The 19,705-nt window shown below is 44.9% G+C and overlaps 1 protein-coding gene across 12 annotated transcripts in view; it reads left to right on the top strand.

The window, feature by feature from the left end:
• TSPAN18 (tetraspanin 18) overlaps positions 1 to 19,705 on the top strand; it is a 223,270-nt gene that overhangs the window by 176,884 nt on the left and 26,681 nt on the right. For 9 of the 12 annotated variants that reach the window (XM_039538227.1, XM_039538226.1, XM_039538221.1 and 6 more), the window contains 3 exons: positions 10,324 to 10,413; positions 17,683 to 17,774; positions 18,515 to 18,709. In XM_039538227.1, the coding sequence (XP_039394161.1) occupies positions 17,712 to 17,774; positions 18,515 to 18,709 (258 nt within the window). In that variant the 5' untranslated portion in view covers positions 10,324 to 10,413; positions 17,683 to 17,711. Of the gene's footprint in view, positions 1 to 4,684; positions 4,776 to 10,323; positions 10,414 to 17,682; positions 17,775 to 18,514; positions 18,710 to 19,705 lie in introns of those variants that run through there. The other 3 variants (XM_039538219.1, XM_039538231.1, XM_039538230.1) reach the window with 2 other exon arrangements.

The following is a 19,705-nucleotide window of genomic DNA, read 5'->3' as shown; positions in this document are numbered from 1 at the left end:
CAGGACACATTCCAGAATAACCTCTACTGTAATATTTGTGCATTAAAAGTACCTACCATGCTAAGCGCCATGTTCATTTTCCTGTTGCAAGTGCCATAAATTAAGGAAACCCCACCCCCCAAAAAGGTAAACGAGGCACGTTCAAAATAAGGTCATGGTCAGGTTAAAAAAAACAAAACGCCAAAGAACCCTACATGCCTGGAAAGCAGCAAAATGACCAGCACTGTTCTGTTGTATCTCTGTAGTGCTTGTTATCCTAAGGGATGCCAAAGCACTTAGAGGCCAAATCTTGAAGTCTTTATTCCAGTTGTACTCAATCTATTCTCTTATTGTGTACAAAAGACTTCTTTGCGGGTTGTCTGGGAACCTTCATTGTACATTACACCAGTGGTTGCATTACATATCTCTTTTAAGGGAAGGTGGAGAAGGGAACATTCATTAACTCATATATCTTAACATACCAAGTTGAAGGGCCTAAATATATCAACTCCAGTTTATTTTCCTGGAAAACTTCTGAACCTGGGCGGTGGGCTTCAGTCATGGTTATCTATATATCTATTTTTACTTTCTTTCTGGACTAGAGTTAGAAATACCTGTAGTAAATCTTGTCGTGAAGAGGGGTTGTACCCTTGCTTAATTCAGGCCAGGTGGCTGTAATCAATTCCAGTTGTTTTTAAGACCACTGTCTCCTTGGCTTGTCATGGAGTAAGTTACAGGGGCCATTTACAGTGGCACTGAATCTTCTGTGCTTGCGCACAGAATGGATTTTATGGTATATTTGCTGGTTCGTCTCCTACCAATCAAATTCAAAGTCAGTGCCACCTCATTCACCTGAATCATTCTTCATTTCTTATGTCATATCTTAATTCTAAATTATTAGCCCCTCAGGGGAGGGAGCTTGTCTGTGTTTTGTGGGGCTCCCAGAACACCTCTGGAGGGATAAATCTTACTAATCCAGTACTACTATTAATAATAACAGTTATTTAGAACTTCAGAAAAGGTAAATCCCAAAAAATTCTGACAATGTTATTTTTGTAATGAATTCATTCTGCCTGTGTTCAGAATGATCAAACTCATCCATTTGAACATGAAGGGTTTTTTAATCCATAGTTGTTTTATTACAAAGATTTGGGATGGTGGCTAGCCTTTGCATTTCAGTCTTGGTTTCTCTGTTTTGCTTTCACACCAGTATAGACACCATCTAGAGTAGAGCGAAGCCAGGGTCGGCTCCAGGCACCAGCCCAGCAATCAGCTGCTTGGGGCAGCCAACGATGAGGGGTGGCAGGTCCGGGTCTTCGGCGGCAATTCGGCGGCGGGTCCCTTACTCCCTCTCGGAGTGAAGGACCAGCCGCCGAATTGCCGCCGAAGACTGAAGTGGTGGCAGTAGAGCTGCAGATCGCAATTGCGGCTTTTTTTTTTTTTTTCGTGCTTGGGGCGGCAAAAACCCTGGAGCCGGCCCTGGCGAGAGCATGTGCTTCACTTTTTATAAATAGTTTATGTACTGAGAGTTGTGTTTATTTGGTATTAAAAATTATGAAGACTATTAGTCCTCCAATTAACTAACTAAAGCTTTGCCAAAGCTCTGTCTCCATCATTCTTGGCAATCTCTGCAGCTCTTCAGATCATAATTACAAATACATATCAATCCACTTCACTTTAAGTGTCCCATCATTGCTAATTCGCTTGGTATGCACTGGAATGGTGCTGATTGCAGGAACTCAGTTGGTTTTCATATGCAGTGAATTTATTAGTTTCTGTGCAGGCCTGGGTTTGAAGATCCCAGCCAAAATGTCTGTGTGCAACTGGGAATCCTGGCACAATCTATAGAAAGACCAAGGACTTGTTTGGGGTATATTCCTTTCCTGAAGCATGTGTATAATTCCCAGCAACAGTAATAGGAAGGTATACATGCATATCAAGGGGCGAATAGATCCCTTGGTTAGTGTGGAAAGCGCACCTCCTTTCCTCCTTAATCTGGAGAAGGGAATTGAAATTGCTCAGTATATCCCATGCTATGAATAGGAAGTTGGCATCTTACTACAGTGAGATATGTGTGATGATATTCAGAGCACCCGAACAAGGTAAAGAGCCAAAGATCTTTCTAAATACAGCAATGTGTGTGGTCTGTTTTTTTGGCTTTTTGTCTGATAGTTCTCCAAGGGGTATGAAATCTGCTTATGGCTCCAGCTAGCAATTCCTTGGCTCCAAGGCATGTGCTATGTATTGCATGCAGGACACTACTGCTCAACAATTGGGCTGAATCATCAGTTAATTGTTATTGAGGTGAAGGTTTCATTGTGGAGTGCTGATGGTGGGTCAGTTAAACTTGGGAGATGGTTTGGTACTGTTTGTTCTGATTATGGTAGTGCAAATAGACTGGAGTTAGAGAAACTTTGGAGATGTCCCTCTTGTTCTTTTTGGGGATTTGGGAGGGACACGACCACAGCCCTGTGTTTGCGTGAACATGTTTTTGGGTCTACACAGCTTTCCATCATAAATGCTGTTTGTTTTTACCTCCTCCTGGTGGAAACTGTTGAAAACAAAATGTGACCAACCTGTTCCATAGCACTGTTCTGTATTAAAGCGGGTAGCAAGAGCGTGGGGTTCCAAAACCCCTGCCAGAAAATGAGTCTGTTTATTTGAGGCTTTTTTGGGGGGGAGGGCAGAGGGCATTTGCATAGCTATGCTAGGCAGAAGAGTCTGTGGCTCATAGTGTACTCCCTTTTGATTGCCTGTTTGTCTTAAAAATCAATGATTTCCCCTCCCTCTGGCCTGAAAAGTATCAGGGACTTAAGAGATTAAAATTCATGGTTTGTGGTGCACAAGGTTGCCACGGCAACTTCCCTATGTATTTTTTTGGATGGATTACTGCGTCTTGCAAACAGTCATCAGCTCGGCAAGATACTGAGGCATTTACTCCAAACCAAAAAAGACTGAATCATTAGAGGGAAGGGGAGCAGAGGAGAGTGTCAGGGAGTCAGTCCCTGTAAAAGTGAGGTCTGTATAGGCTAACAGAAGAAGTGGAAGAGCGTTTGTGTGTGATGTCAAGCGCTCTAAGTTTTGGGAGTCCCTAGGAAGCACACAGAGCATTTCTGCAGCCAGGAGTACCTGGAATTATGATATGTCATGTCTTGTTGCCTTTAGAGCCGTTGGGTCAAATTCACTCCTGATGCAATTCTAGTAACTTGCACCCAGGGTGAATTTGGTGTGTTCTTGAAGGCCAACATTTTCAAACCTGGGTGCCCAAAGTTAGGATCTAAATCTGTATTTAGATAGCTAAATAGATGTCTTCCATGAAAAGAAAATGTTCTCCAGAAAATATAATGAATGGGCCAGATTGTTTCTCAAGGAAAGGACCGAAACATCAGTGTGCCTGGGGCTGGCGTCAATGTGGTCTGGGGGAGTAGGGTATTGTACTGTATGTCAGTATCCCTGGTTCTGTTCCTGATTCTATCATTGACCTGGCAAGACCTTTCCTCTCTCTCTGTCTGTTTGCTCATCAGTAAAATGGGTATAATGATATTTATCTTCTTTTGTAAGGCACTTTGACAGAGTGGGAGTAGCCTAAGGCTGTAAGCTTCCCTGCAAGGGCTGAATTGGGGAGATAACTGGTTAATCACCCAGTCCTTAATTAGTTAATAAGGGGATTCTGTTCATCAGTTGGGGATGGTTGAAATCAGGGGGAGGGGGGGAGGTGCGAGGAAGAGGAAGGGTAAAGAAATCCAGGATCTCAGAGGGGTGAGGGTCTCCCTGCTATCTCTTGCCCTGTACCCAGGGAATAGGATGAAGCTTGGGGAAAGACTTAGGCTGTGGGGACACAAAACTGCACAAGACTTTGTAAATAAAGCACACTATGGTGAACCTACATAGGTGTGAGCACTGCTTGCAAAGCGTGGTGTAGGGTGTGGTGAAGCTTGTCTGGGATATTCCCCTTCTGGTGTAGGAGAAAGGCCATAAAGAAAAGTCACCCAGAAGGCACAGTGGAGCGGGCACCCTGGAAGAACTAGTGCATGGGGTAGATGAACAGCAAAAGATGTAACAGAAAACTCTACAGGAATTTCAACAGACCCAGCAGCAGGAGAGACAGTCCTTGTTGTCCTGACAAGTTGATTTTAGGCCAATCAGAGGTGCAACAAAAGTTCTTGGAGAAGCTGGTGTGCCCTCCAATAGGGAATGATAACAGAATGATAGGCCTGGGACAGTGGAAAATGAGCCCAACAGATGACCCTGATGCCTTTTTATTATTGTTTAAGAGGGTGGCTTCAGCAGTGGGCTGGGAGAAGAGGGTATTGGCCTTCTGATTGACTTCCTACCACTTGAGAGAAGCGTAAGCTAATTATATGGCTGAGTATGATGCTGTATAGGTGGCCATTTTCAGTATTGCCAACCACAAATGTTCAAAAATAATGTTAGACTCCCCCAAAATCATGAAATTGGCTTTTAATTCATGAGATTATGTAAAATAATAGATCTGTTGTTCTTATTTGCCTTCTGCTTTTTGAACCTTTAGGGTGCACTGGAGTCCTGTTTTGAAGCTTTCTCTAGAGCTGCGAGGGCTTGAAACATACTTTTTCTTTAAGAATGAAGACTGAAATCATCACATATCCATTTAATTGCAGGAGCTGGGGCTTTAAGGAAAACAGTTATCAGGAGAACCATGATGAAATCATCAGAATTGGCAACACTGCATTTTAGATGGGATGGGTCTGTCTGCAGAACAATATAGGCAGAAGCTTCAAGCTGTAGAAGACCCACTGTAAATAGAGCGCACTACGGTGAGCCTACACAGGAATGCTTACAAAGTGAGATGCAGGGCTGTGGGAGCATACTCTGTGACAACCACTTTGAGATCTTTGTGTGAAAAGTATTATGTAAGAGCTAGGCATCACTGTTATTTATTTAACTCCACTGAGGGCTTCCTAGCATTGAGCACGAGGGCTGGGGTGATTCCTTGATGTTTCCCTAGTGCTTTGGAAACATAAAGCAAAAATTATACATATTATTTATTTATTACGCGCTCACCCCTAAGTGTTTAAGCCCAGCCCCTACTCTCCCTTCCCCATGTTCCCTAATGATTCAATTGAAATGATGAAACACTTGTGACAAGAGTTTCTGGGACAAGGCATTACATGGTCACTTTGTTGCAGAATTCTGACTTGATTAATAGTAGAAAGACAGGAACCAGGCGAGACCAAGGCCTGCTGAGCTGCTGCCCAGAGTGCTGTGCTTGTGAAGGAAACAGTGAGGACAGCTTCAGTTGTAGCTCAGTTTCAATTAAAATCATAGGGGGATTGGGGTGGTGGTTAATATTTGAGTCTATCAGATTAATGTTTTAAGGCATCAGTGTGATCTTAGGGACCTCACAAAATTAGCTGTGCAGAGCAGTTAAATGCCATCAGGCAGTGCAGCAAGTTCACTTGTCTTCAGTGTTGCAAGGGGAGACAGTTGTCACAGGAAATGGGCCTATATTATAGTGACAATTGCATTTTAATGCAACTAAAGAGGAGCTAGATTGACTGTAATTTAGTATCTAGTTCCATGGCCTTGTGCAGTCCTCTCAGCGCTGCTCCATGGGGGCCAATTGTACTTCCACATTGCATTCTGGAATCTAATTGGATTTACATGCAGTAATGTTTTCATATCACAGTGATGACTCTATGTAAGCGCCATAAAATTCCAGTGCAATTATTTATACAGTGGCTACAGTTACAGGATAATGCATGGGGCTGATGGCCCATGCAAGCTCTAATACTATCAAAATACCATATGGTTCACCTTTTTTCAAGGCCTTCCTGTCAGGCAGAGTTAGTAAGGGTTTAAGATTAAACTGGGCCCAGATCCACCAAAATATCTCCCCTTCCTTTTCCACGGGGAGATACTGGCACTGACCTTTTGCAAACATCCAGAAGGCAATGACCCCTAGCTGCTGCCTGCCCCTCGAAGGGGCATGTGGACCTGGTGTGTGTATCCATTTCCCTACATTCTGCACAGACAGCACATGTGGTGGGAAAAAGGACTGGCAACAGCTGGTTGCATTGATGATCAGGGTGCCTTGTCACCACATGACCCAAAAGCCAATCACCTGGTCTTTAACCCTGCTCTAGAAATCAGTGGAATTATATATGACCCAGATCTATTTTCTCCACCCTTGTGATCTTCATAGGTTTCTTGTTTCACTTACTGCCCGTTCCCCAAAGCAACCACTCCCACACACCTCTGACCCCTCTCTCTCTTTGTTCTGGCTCTCTTACAGTCCTCCAAGGGATGTGGCAATAAAAGGGTGTGATGGGTTGAATCACAGAAACCCCATTGGGAACTGCCAAGTGATGTGCCAAGACTACTTCTGCCTCTGCTTTTTCTGCCAGCTCAGGACTCCAGCACCCTGTCTTGCTGAGCCAGACATGCCCGTCTGCTCCAACACAGACCCAGGGTCTGAATTACGTGCCCCAAAGCTGCAGACTTAACTGAAAGCAACTCACAGAAGTGTTCTTGTCTTTAACACTCAGATGTCCAAACCCCCAAATAAATCTGTTTTACCCTGTATAAAGCTTATACAGGGTAAACTCATAAATCGTTCACCCTCTATAACACCGATAGAGAGAGATGCACAGCTGTTCTCCCCCTGCCCCTGGTATTAATACATACTCTGGGTTAATTAATAAGTAAAAAGTGATGTTATTAAATACAGAAAGTAGGATTTAAGTGGTTCCAAGTAGTAACTGACAGAACAAAGTGAATTACCAAGTGAAATAAAATAAAACATGCAAATCTAAGCCTAATACAATTGAGTACAGATAAATCTCACCCTGAGAGATGTTTCAATAAGTTTCTTTCACAGACTGGACTCCTTCCTAGTCTGGACACTGTCCTTTCCCCTGGTAGATCCCTTGTTCCAGCTCAGGTGATAGCTAGGAGATTCCTCATGATGGCTGTCTCCCTTTGTTCTGTTCCACCCATTTATATATCTTTTGCATAAGGTGGGAATCCTTTGTCCCTCTCTTAGTTCCCACCCCCTCCTTCTCAATGGAAAGACACTAGGTTAAAGATGGATTCCAGTTCAGGTGACATGATCACATGTCACTGTAAGACTTCATTACCCACTTGCCAGCACACACGTCTATAGGGAGAACAGAGCCATCTGCAGACAATTGTCCTGGTTAATGGAAGTCATCAAGATTCCAAACCACTGTTAATGGCCCACACTTTGCATAATTACAATAGGCCCTCAGAGTTGTATCTGAAACTAGAAATATGAAATATAAGAGTGATACCTTTATAAAATAGGATGACCACACTCAGTAGATTATAAGCTTTATAATGATACCTTACAAGAGACCTTTTGCATGAAGCATATTGCAGTTACATTAGCATATTTTCATAAAATTATATAGAGTGCAACATCACAAAGGGTTTAATATATGAGTTTCACAGTGTTTCCTTAATCCAGGGGTTTTTGGCCCGAGGGCCACATCTGGGTGGGAAATTGCATGAGGGCCATGAATATAGGGCTGGGGTGCAGCAGGGAGTGCGGGGTGTGGGAGTGGGTGCAGTGTGCAGGAAGGGGCTCAGGGCAAGGGTTGGGGCACAGGAAGGGTGCGGGATGTATGAGGGGGCTCAGGGCAGGGGCTTGGGGTGCAGGTGTGGCAGGGGGTTAGGGGGCTCAGGGCAGGGGTTGGGATGCAGGAGGGTGTGGGGTGTGGGCTCCAACCCAACGCCACTTACCTTGAGGGGCTCTGGGGTGGCAGCAGCGCACAGTGGAACTAAGGCAGGCTCCCTGCCTGCTCTGGCGCCGCTCCACTCCCAGAAGTGGCCAGCACCACGTCCTTGCGGCCCCTGGTGGGGAGAGCAGATGGCTCCGTGCACTGCCCTCGCCTGTGGGTACTTCCCCCGAAGCTCCCATTGGCCACGGTTCTCCATTCCCAACCAATGGGAGCTGCTGGGGGCGGTGCCTGCAGGCGAGGGCAGCGCGCGGAGCCCTCTGCTTCCCCCGCCCCCTCACCCCAGCCCCTGGGGCCTCAGGGACGTGGTGCTGGCCATTTCCAGGAGCGGCGCAGGGCTAGGGCAGGCAGGGAGTCTAAGGCAATCCCGTGGGCTGGATCCAAAGCCCTGACGGGCCAGATCCGGACTGCAGGCCGTAGTTTGCCCACCCCTGCCTTAATCAAAGACCCTTCCAGGGAACTGAGCTCAAAGCAAGGGTTTGAGGGTGAGGGGGAAGCAGATCAGGGAAACTTGCTGCAGTGGTGTGAGGAGTTGTGTGACATGATAGGACAGTGTGTCAAATGTGCATGCGCTTACCAAGATGAGTCAGGGTGGCCTTGGGATCAAGCCTTCAAAACAAGGAGGCTTTGCATCATCCATAACTCTGTTCTCCCAGAAACTCTAATTAAATCTCTCCCTGCTTGAGTCTCAGTTAGGCCCTGTGGTTTTACACTTGCTGTAATTTGCCTTAATGACTAAATCATAGCGATTAACCTGAAAGAGTCTGTTTGGCAGGGACTTTCTGCCCTTCCAGACCACAGAGTGAAGGTGGAGCCTGGCTCTTGTCTGTCATCTATCACTTTCTTTCATCTCTAGTGCCACAGCACCTGCTGCTATCTACTGACACATCTCAATTTTTCCTCTGTGTGGTATTGTAATTCCTTTAAAATATTGTGACTTATGAAAATATAAAATTTCCCCTCCCACGCAGGCCTCTAAAGACTTATAGCAGATGTAATTATATGCATCCGCAGCAGGAATAGGAATCCTATCAGTCTCATTATTTTCTTAATGATAGGTTTATGTAGCATAGCGACATCTCCAAACTAAAAGTTAGAGCCATCTTCTCTGCCAAGCGGCACCTATCCCTGTACTTCTGGCAACATGTGGAGTGAGAGTGTGAAGAAATATGCCACTCAAACATGTGCAGCATTAAGGATGGAGCTTCACAAGAAAAGTGTGTGTGTGAGAGAGAGAGAGAGAGACAGAGAGAAAGCGGAGGGAATAATGCAAAAGAATGTGAATATTAATTACGTTTTAAAATGAATTTGCTTCAGCCACATAGAGCCTCTTTTGTGTTCACTTTCCACAAGTATTAAATGGTAGAGTTTACTGGGAGAAACCTTCACAGAAGGCAAATCTCAAAGTCATGTACACAAGTATTTGTGGAAAACCGATCTTAAATTTACACATTTGAGTATGCACCTCCATCCAGTCAGGGAACAGGAAATAGCCCTGTATGATTTATCTGGCCACTCACAGCTAAGCAGCCCATCTTGGGTTTAGAAAATCTGTGATCAAGCCACAGACTAAAAACAATGTTGAAAAGATTAATCTGAATTACAGTAATGCCTAGAGGACCCAACTGAGGATCAGGGTCTTATTGCAGTAGGTGCTATCCAAACAATTATAAAAGGCAATCCCTCCCACAAAGCGCTCACAGTATCAGATTGTGACCAGATTAAACAGGTGGGTGCAACAGGTGAGAGGGTGAACAGACAAAGTGAAAGTAAAACAAGCCTGTTTTCATAACTGTAGTCACCCCCACCTGTGCAAAAGATGTTTACTTACATTTGAACAATTAAGAGTTCAGAGGAAGTTGTGATCTGCTTGCAGATACTATGTGAGCAGAAATGAAAAGGTTAAATTCACTAAAGAAATTTGTTAATTGTGAATTATTTGCACAGCTCTACTATGTTAGTCTGAGTATCTGCGTGTCTGACTAGGTCTATGTCTTTCTGCATACAGTTGTTTTTATAAAGCCTTTTATTCAAGTATCTCAAAGCATTTAGCAATAATTAGTAGTATCATTATCCCCCTTTCATAGATGGTGAAACTGAGGTACAGAGAAGTGAAGTAATTTGCCCAAGTACGCATGAGAAGTCATTTGCAGAATCAAGGCTAGACCCCAGAAATCCCAATCTGCTTCTCTAATAACTAGACCACACTTCATACAGAGACATTCTACAGCTACTCCTCTGTCTCTTTCATTTTCCCAGTAAATGGCCTGTAAAGTTACTGCAGATTAAAGTTTGCATAAATATCCTGTAAAATACTGAAAGTGCTGCTGCTGTTAAATCTAATACTATTGTAGGGTGGGTGTGGGTAGTGGGTGTGGGTTTGTATAGATATATGTAGATATGGTCTGTGGATATTTAAACCACCCCAAAGAAATTGGATGCCATGCAGGGTGCTAAAAGCCTTTCATTATTGCTAATGTGCACCAAATTAAGGACGCAATTAGATGAAGTGTATTCATCAGGATGGTATGTTTTTATAAATGGTTTATTCAACATGATTGTTTTTTATTGACTGTTGCAGTAATTGAATATTTCTTTCTTATAGGACAAGCTTGGCCAATAAAAGATATATGAAGTGCACTGCTCATTAGAGGTCAGAAGAGAAATTGTGCTTGAAGCCTCAAGAGCTATATAGGTGAAGTTTTTAAATTACTCTTCTGCAACCCAACAGGCTTTCTCCAGCATCTATTATGTATGTGTCTGCTGTTCTTCTGAGAGGAATATTTGTGCTCTCATAAGAGAGCTTCATGGAAGGTACCAACAGGTTATAGTGTGTTTTCTTGGTGAGAGATTCACCTATCATAGGGCTGGATTCCCTAACTAAATCCAGCCCACTTCGTGCTACTAAGGTGGCAAAAGTGGGCTGGAGCCAGGTAATAGAGAATTTCTATGTCAGCGGGAAACTCCCTGCTGGTGCAGATGTGCTGAATCCAGTCGCTGTGCCTTTGGGCCTCCCTCCTTCACACACACTTGGGTAAAGGGGGTATGCCTGGCCTGTTGTTAGGGTAGGGATATGTTGGAGCTACCCTGTACTACATCAATCCGACACTGATGTAAAGTCCTTATCCTACACTAGTAATGTAATTTAGAGCTGCCTGGAAGCAACTCCAAGAAGCATCAGAGCCAGGGCTGGTTCTAGGAATTGGGGCACTGGCTCAGAAGATAAACTGGCCCATAATGTCCAATTCCCTTCAAAGGCTAAACGACAATGAGGACGGGCTTGGAATATTCATTCCTGAGCTGTTGATACCACCCGGAGGGCGCAATCCCTATCAAGACACCATTGTGCTGGGTGCTGCACAAGCATACATGAAGGCAGAGGGCATACATGCTCCTTACGATCTAAGGAGACGAGTGACACGTGAAGAGCGGAGGACAGAAGAACTGATTTGTAGTTGCATAGATACATTTGTAGTTTTTAAACTGAGTACAAATATGTAAAATAGGTGTGAATTCTCCCCACGCACACCTTAAGCCATCAGTAATAGGCTAATTTTTATCAGAGTCAGAGCAGATGAGAGTCTTGAGGAAGAATTTAAAAGGGGAGGGAAGGGTGGCTTTATGGAACAGTTCAGGGAGCATATTCATGCTTGAGGAAAGTAGAGAGATGTATGCACAAGGTACGGGACAACGTGATAAGAAATGAATAGAGAAGCAGGGAGAAACCAAGTTCCGAAGGACCTTAAGATGAGTCTGCATGCTTGAATTTATTTGCTGTAGTGAAACAGAGGGTGCCAGTAGAGGGATTAATGAGGGGGATGATCTACTAAATGATCTGTGCACGTGTGTTTTGAATGGACTCACGGGGACGATGTGGAAGTTACAGTAATTAAAGCTGAAGATGATGAAGGCCTGAATAAGAATTCTGATGGGTTGGCAGATCTTAGAGATGTTGCGGAGGAAGAAGCAGCGGGAAGATTTGGACGTGGCCTGGATCTGCAGGGCAAGAGAGAGCACAAGGTCGAAGCTGAACACCAGGCTACAGACTTGAGTGATAGGAAGGACTGTGACAGTGAATGGGAGTGTGGAAGGAGATTTTCAGAGGAAGAGATAAGGGGCTGACTTTGGGTCATGTTGAAGTTTAAAGTGTTAGTGAGACATGCAAGAAGAGATGTGAGACAGAGAGAGATGTGGAGCTGGAAGGAGGGAGATGGAACAAATTTCAGTATTTCAAATGCAGTGCATTTTTGCCTAAGGTGGTTATAACACCTGGGGCACGTTTCCAGGCTAGTCTGCTTCTCTGTGAGCTTCACCACTACATTGTAAGATACAGTTCCTAGAGGGGGAGACAGGAAAAAAAAGTAGCATGCACATAAAAGTAAAACACTTTGAAACCATGAAACCACCTTTTGAATAAAGGCAAAAGTGTCATCTAAATGGGAGAGTTGGAGTTTGGACAAATTAAGGGAAGTGTCTCTTATACACTGACTTTTGATGATCTGTCTGTTGCTTAATTAGAGGATCATGTAATATGAACCCCTCTCCCACCCTGCAGAACTGAATCTTTTGTATATTTAGGAGACAAAGACATTTCTATGGAGTATAATAAAACATGGGGCCAGATTCTGACTACATTGAGGTACATTTGGAATAATTCAAAATGCACTGTGTGATTAAAAAAGTAATGACTTTCAGTGAGTCAAATTACTGACTGTAGTTCTAATATCAGTGATTTTATCACAGGAACCTATAATCAATTATCTTCCACTAAAAACCTCAGCTTCAAGCAATATACAGTAGTTGTCATTAAAAAGTCAGCAGTTACCACATGGAGTAATTAGAAATCCCCCAGTTACTTGAGTACAGAGCAGTACTGCAGATACCACTGTGTTGTAACACTGGGTAAGTGCAGAGGCTCAATTCAGTGGTGTGCTCTCTGGTGACACAAGCCAGTTGTAAACACATCTTACCTGTCTAGATAAACCAGGATTATGGTTGATTTACATTGCTGGAGCATTCCAAGCAGACACACACCCTGGGGTTTTTAAGGGTGAGCTCTTTTCAGATTGGTGTCTGTAACAGAGATTTGAAAGGGCTCTGTAAGTTAGAGCTTGAGGCTCTCTGCAACTGCAGGTTGTAGAACTGCAACCTGAACCCAACACTGACCCTTTCTCAGTGGGATGATGGTGTTTGAAGGATTTGCATTGATCTCAAATGACAGACAGATGGTAGCTCTGATATATTCTGTTCATGGCTTCACCAGCAGAGACCTTGCACTGTTGCCGCCGATTCATATGTGTTTGAACATTATGAGTTGAAGGATTTTTTTGAATTTTTAAAGTCACATTCTGTGTGTTCCTCATCTCACAGCAGTGCCAAGTTGGCCCTCTTGGTTGTGTTGTTTTGCTTTGTCTGTAAAGCCAGGTGGTACTGAGTACTTGCAGAGGTGAGTTCAGAGCCCAGACTTGGCACCAGCTCTGAGGGTATTATCTGCCTTAGACAAACTAGAAAATATCCACCTGTCAGAGCTCAGTCACTAAACATTTTTGCTGCCATAGGCAACTGCCTGTTCTGACTTCATGTGACAGCTGGCCCTGGCAGTCATGTTTTCAAGTCTTGAATACTCATTAGATACGGAGTCTGGCTGCCCTACTCAGCAAAAAAATGCTATTGCATGCAGAATGGGCATAAATATATTAGGAGCAAGGTATGGAATTGTCAGTTTAGGTTTAAAAGAAGAATAGGTTAGATCCTTGGCTGTGATAAATCAGCAGACCTCTGAAGAAGTCACTTATTGGGCAGTAGGTAAATATAGATGGGGAAAGTGAGACAGAGAGGTGGCATGGCTTACCAAGTCTATTCAACATGTCAATATTAGAACTGGCATTAGACTCACGAGTTCCTGGTTCCAGTCCTGTGCTTAGACCACGCTTCTGATGGGGTCTGTGCTGTGACAGAGATGTTTGTAAAGTAGAGTAGCTGTGGCTACAATACAGCGAGGTTTGATTTCCCCCTTATCTCTTTTTCTTCTGGAATCGTCATAATTTAGAGGGCATGGGTAGGTATTGAATTTGCAAGGTATTAAAGGGTTCCCTGATAATTTTCAGGGCCTGCATGATGTGGTGATGTTTCTTCATAACTTGTGTCAAAGCATCATGACTTTGTGTTGTGATGTGTACTTCAGAGTGCCATTCAGTCTGGGGGCTGCTGAAGCACCAATGTCCTGTGGCAGGATGGCAAATCTATCTATTCTGTCTCTCGTGTGGCCCTCACCACCATAACATCAGAGTTTCAAGAGAATTCCTTCCTAATGAACCTAAGAATTCCCACTCCCTTCCTTCCTATACTGCCCAAGAATACCTCTTCCCATGATATCCAGAGTCAGAGCTCTAACCACCCTGGGAATCTTAAACCTCGCCTTTGCAACCTTAGATGACCCACATAGACAGCTATCATTATCCCAACCCTCTCCCCTCCCACACACACACACACACACACACACTTGCTCTAGGGATTAAGCCATTATTGTGCTAGGTGGTAAAACGTCTCCATGGTCCTGAGGGGAGCATCGTTGATTTAATAACTGGATAGATGTTCGCATCTCCCGGCACAGATTAGTACAGCACTTTCAGTTTTCCCATCAGTGTGGAATTGGATAAATACTCCTCTGTCAATGTTATGAAATGCATCCATACGGATAGCCAGAAAAGAGATGGAAAAGTTTGGGAGCCAGCGTGCAACCTTGTTTGGTGCCATAGGTGACTGGAAAGGGGTCCGATATCTCACCATTTTCTACCACTCTGGCCATCATCCTGTCATAGAAGGACCAAATGGCAGAAATGACATTTTTGCAGAGCATCCAAAGATGAACAAAAGAGTCCACGGTCCCTCAAAGTTCACAAAGTCAAAAGCTTTAGCTAAGTCAATGAACTCCATGTTGAAGTTTTGCTACCTAGGAAATATGTGGTCACAGAATGCTACAATTTATGAGATTACCCATTACACAGCTAAGGCCCAGCTCTGCATTTGGAATGCTGTCACACCTGCTATGGAATGATAGGGGCATTAAAATAAGCACTAAACTAAGTGTCTATCAGGCAGTCATGCTTACAACACTTTTGCATGGTTGTGAGACATGGACAACATATTGCCACCACTTGATCAGTTCCATATGCACTGTCTTTGGTTCATCTGCAGGGTCAAATGGTAGAACAAGATTGGCAATATCTAAATCCTTAATTGTTGTCAGATGTCTGGCATTCAAAGCATGCTCATAAAAGCTCAGCTACGTTGGTCTGGTATCTCATTCCTATGGCTGACTCAAGAATACCTAAGGCCATATTTCCTGGTCAGCTTAAAGTAAGGCACCCTGTCTCATGGTAGCCAGTACAAATGATATAAAGACACACGGAAGTCAAACTTGAAAACTTCTCAGGCTGACACCAGCAACTGAGAAGTGACAGCCCATGACAGAGCAAAGTGGCATCAGGTCTCCATTAACTGCTTTGAAGCAAGGTCCATTAACACCTTATGGATAGCACAATGCAAGGAATACAACAGCCTGCAATGGACACAGGCAATCTTGTCTGTCCCACATGTAACTGTGTTCACAGTTCTTGCGCTGGTCTGACCTTGCATATACATGCTCACCTACAGCAGTTGCCGAATCCTCATACAGCGACATTGATGTGAGACTCCATCAAGTCATGGTTGAGTGGAAGAACCACTTTCCATAGCAGTCAGTCAATCAGTCTTTTAAGAAATATATAGCCCCAGATTTTCAGAGCCACCACAGCTTCTGCGTGTTGCTCAAGCAGCACAAAGAGGCTATAAAGCTAACTTAACTGGTCTCCTGAAGATTCTCTCAGTGTAGGGGAAATCCCAGGGTGATACAGGGCCACATGCCACTCCCTGCATAGCAGGAATCCAGGGAGAAAGGAATTGTGCATGTGCCATAGCACCTTTGCTTTTTCAGGCGTGTGTGTGTGTGTGTGTGTGTGTATACGTACGTGTGAGTGTACACTGCAGAAGTCCCTGTTCTACTACAAAGACAGGAAGGGACTAATTTAATTTTTTAAGTAGTCAGATGCTGTGCAGCAAACAAAAACACTATGTGAACTCTGTTGTTTACCTGAGGCAGCCCCTTGCTGGGAGAGCAGCCTGTCAAGGGCTTCTCTGAGCAGCTTTGCTAAAGCAAATCAGTTACCATGGTCACGGAGGGAAGGACCATGGTGCGGCAATACAGCAGCTTCAAGTTCTGAGGATTAGTAAAAACAACAAGGGAGCGAAAGGACAGGATTTATCGCTGTGTCTGTGAAATTGTTCCTCAAAACCTTGGATAATGTGTGTTGTGGGGGTTCCAACAGTTTCAGTTCAAATATAGTAGGTAATTGGAGGCAGGTTTTTTAGGAGCAGAGAAGGGTAAAGAATCTATACGCTCCATTCCAGTTAGGAGTGTACTTCAGGGAGCCAAGTAAAACTGTGCACACGTGTTTGCACACATGTGCATGCACTTCCATGAGCTGTAGCAACTGTAATGCTTTTGGCCTTAATAGAAGCTTTATTATTATTATTATTTATTATTTATTTGCGTGTGCCATTGGGGTGCTGGGTGATGTACCCACCTATGTGGAGACACAGTCACCTTGTCACACTGTAAGCCACTGGTCCCCAAACTGTGGGCATGCCCCCCTGTGAGAAACGTTCAGGGGACACGATAGGGCCAGCCCCCAGGGGCTGCGGGAGCAGGAAGGGAGCACCACCCAGCCTTGCTCTGCCCCCTGCTCTGCTCTGGCCCAGCTGCAGGGCCGCACTCTCAGCCCAGGTTCTGACCATGGCCCCCCTCCTCACCAGGGCTCCCGACCACAGTTCCCGGAGGGTGGGGAGGCAGACAGGTTCCAGTATGGATTTGTGGACCACTTCTGAAAGCTCTTTGGGGCAAGGGTTTTCTTCCTCTGTATTCTAACAGCAACCGCAATAAGGGAGCCCTGGTTGGGCCTCCTGGCCTGCTGCAGTGTAAATGCTAAATAATAACAAATTACTGCCAGGGGAGCTTGCAATCTACTTCATACATGGAGTCGCACAACCAGTTCAGCTGTGTTTGTATTTTCCTTTATGAACAAATCCTGCCACGTCTGTGTCCATGGGCTCTGCCTGCAACAGAAGTGTGCAGGATTGCATGTGGGGCATCAGGACTTCGGTGGAGCTATGGCAATTTATGCTAAAAGAGAATAAGGCCCTCTGCCCCCAGCCTGAGTAAATAGGCTGTAGGAAGGAATCAGTGGATGCCAGACCAGTTATGGCTGATCTGTGAATCCTGCAGGCTGATCTTCATACTCATGGATCTAAGATCCCCACTCCCACTTCTCCTTTAGCTTCTAAAATCTGTCAGGAACATTTCTTCTTCTCTGTTCCCTTTCCTCTGAAGAATGAGCCTATACAGAATGGAGCTTCATGGGATAAAGGCGTTGCAAACCCTTTGAGTGGGCACCGCACTCCCTGTGCTCCACTTCCATATGGTTGTGTGGAGTCAACGGTGCTATGCAATTTATGCCTGCGAAGGATATGGCTGAGGATTTGCTTGTTAGTGCAGGATTCTTAGGCCATGTAGTCAGATATGCACAGTGCCCCACGTATTGGTAGGGAGTTTGGCAGGACAAAGGGCTGAAGGTTCATTTGCACAAGGATTATTTTTGTTGCTCTGCTTTATGAGCAAGGGATTGTTTCGATCTGTTGCAATCTTCACCTTCCCTCCCCCATTCCAACCCCCACACTCTGGGGAGAATATGCCGGATATTAGCAGTGATCATTACCTCCTATTAGCCTGTATCATGGTACCTTGTTCAGGTAAGAAATGAGCCCTTCTGTGTAATGAACTGCATAGGGCCTTGGGGAAATAGAAGGGGAAACTGGCTTATGTCACACACATAACAGGAGTATGTGCTAAGGAAACGTTGTTTTGCAGGAATAATTGGATCGAGCAGCCTGGAGACCATGGAGGGGGATTGTCTGAGCTGCATGAAGTACCTGATGTTTGTTTTCAATTTCTTCATATTTGTAAGTGTTCTGGAAATCTCTACCCCTGCATGCTCTCTTCCACTGCGCTGCATCACTAAGTTTCTGTCAGTCTCTAGCTCCCTGGTGTTCCCCATAGATGAGCTGACAGGACCTGCTGTGCTTTGGCAAAGTTGCCATGATGCAGAAGATACCTTCAGCTTTGTATTAACCCTGACTGAAAAGTGTACAGCTCCATGTTCAGCTAGCCAGCGCAGAGTTTGACTCAGCTGGCAGTGAGCCCACGGAGAGGATACTACTGCTAGCAGCTAACAAGACCGATGTTTGTAGCGCCTAAGGAATAAGGTTGTAGTCCAGGCTGGTATAATCACTGGCTGTTTCTTCCCACGTAGGGGAAACGCAATAGCTGTTGTGGGAAGGATTCCTTTCCCTCCTCCACTGGAACCCTCCCCTGTAAATCTAGGGAGTCAGGCTCTGCACAGAGATGAGGACTTGGCCTTGTGACTTTAGGCAGGGAATATACAGCTGGCGCAGGTGACCTGGTAAGTCTTAAGAAACAAAGACACTGCTGTGTGTGTTCCCAATAATGGGAAAAAATGGGGAAAGAGCTGTGGAGACTGCACCATTTGTAGGCGGAGTCGCATGCTTTTCAGAGAACGTTTGCTGTGGAGCAAGAGCACTTGAAGGGAAATTCTTTGGACAAAATCTGCTGAAGAATCCAGTCTGTCATCAGATTATTAACTCACTCTTCTTTTCCTCTCCTGCTCTCTCTCCCATGGTAGCTGGGAGGGGCCTGCCTGCTGGGTGTTGGGATCTGGGTCATTGTGGATCCTACAGGATTTCGAGAGATTGTGGCTGCCAACCCTCTGCTCTTCACGGGGGCGTACATCATGCTGGCCATGGGAGCAATGCTCTTCCTGCTGGGCTTTCTCGGCTGCTGTGGTGCTGTCCGTGAGAACAAATGCCTCCTGCTTTTTGTAAGTGTCCCAACATGTCCTCTGTTGTTCTTGTGTCCTCGGAGAGAATGGGCTATGGTGTTTTGTTGGGGAGAGTGATTATGGTACTGAATCAATATGACCATGTCTGATCGCAGCCTTTCTTCTGTTACATAGTTAGTAGTGTTTAAAGCACTTTAATACAGTCAAAAATGCAGACAACTTGATTCTCCCCTGCACCCAATCTCTGTGTGGGCTCAGTGGAGATGGGGGCATGACTCTCTGTTGCCCAACTCTGGCATAAGTTAAAGGTGCAGGGGCCAGTTTTAACTTATGCCACTCACACTGAGTCTCTCAAGAACCTTATGCTAGTTGCAAATCGGGTATAGTGGAGTCTTACTCTACTACACCCCTCTCCTTCCTTGCAACACCCTCTTCCTTCCTTTCCCCAGAAGGGAAGTACAGGAGGTGCGGAGATGCCTCTGCCACTTTGTGCCAGCAAAGATATTCCCTGTACACTGGGGAAATTCTCCCATGGCAATCTCCTGCTGTTTGAGTTCACTAAATGCCACGTGACAAAATCCCAAATCTTCCAAGTGGAGGAAGAAGTCTTGGCACCGCTATCACAAAAGGAAATAAGCAAAATTAGCCATGTTCTAAATGAATAAAAACTATCTCTGGGGTTTGCCAGACTTGGCCACTGTCAGACCTGCAGGGGCAGTGAGTTCCAAAGAGCAGGGCCCCCAGCTGAGAAAGCATTCTATCTGTTCCAATGCATTCTGCTCCAGGGATCATCAGCAAGAGCATCCCTGCCAATCGTAATTGCTGTGATAGGATGTGAGGTAAAAGGCAGGCTCTCTAATAAACAGGTCCCACACTTTAAAGATCGTCCCCAACACCTTAAATTGCACCCAGCAGCAAACAGGGAGCTTGGACTGGAGTTTTGTGCTTGTAACATCAGGCCCTACTGAGAGGGCATGTCATTTTACATGTGTGTATTAAGGACATATGCCTGTTTATCCTGAACGCCAGCTGCAT

Source organism: Mauremys reevesii, linkage group 4, assembly GCF_016161935.1.
Source record: "Mauremys reevesii isolate NIE-2019 linkage group 4, ASM1616193v1, whole genome shotgun sequence".
Lineage (NCBI taxonomy): Eukaryota > Metazoa > Chordata > Testudines > Geoemydidae > Mauremys > Mauremys reevesii.
The sequence above is the reverse complement of the archived record's forward strand: the minus strand, read 5'-3'. Positions and strand labels throughout refer to the sequence as shown.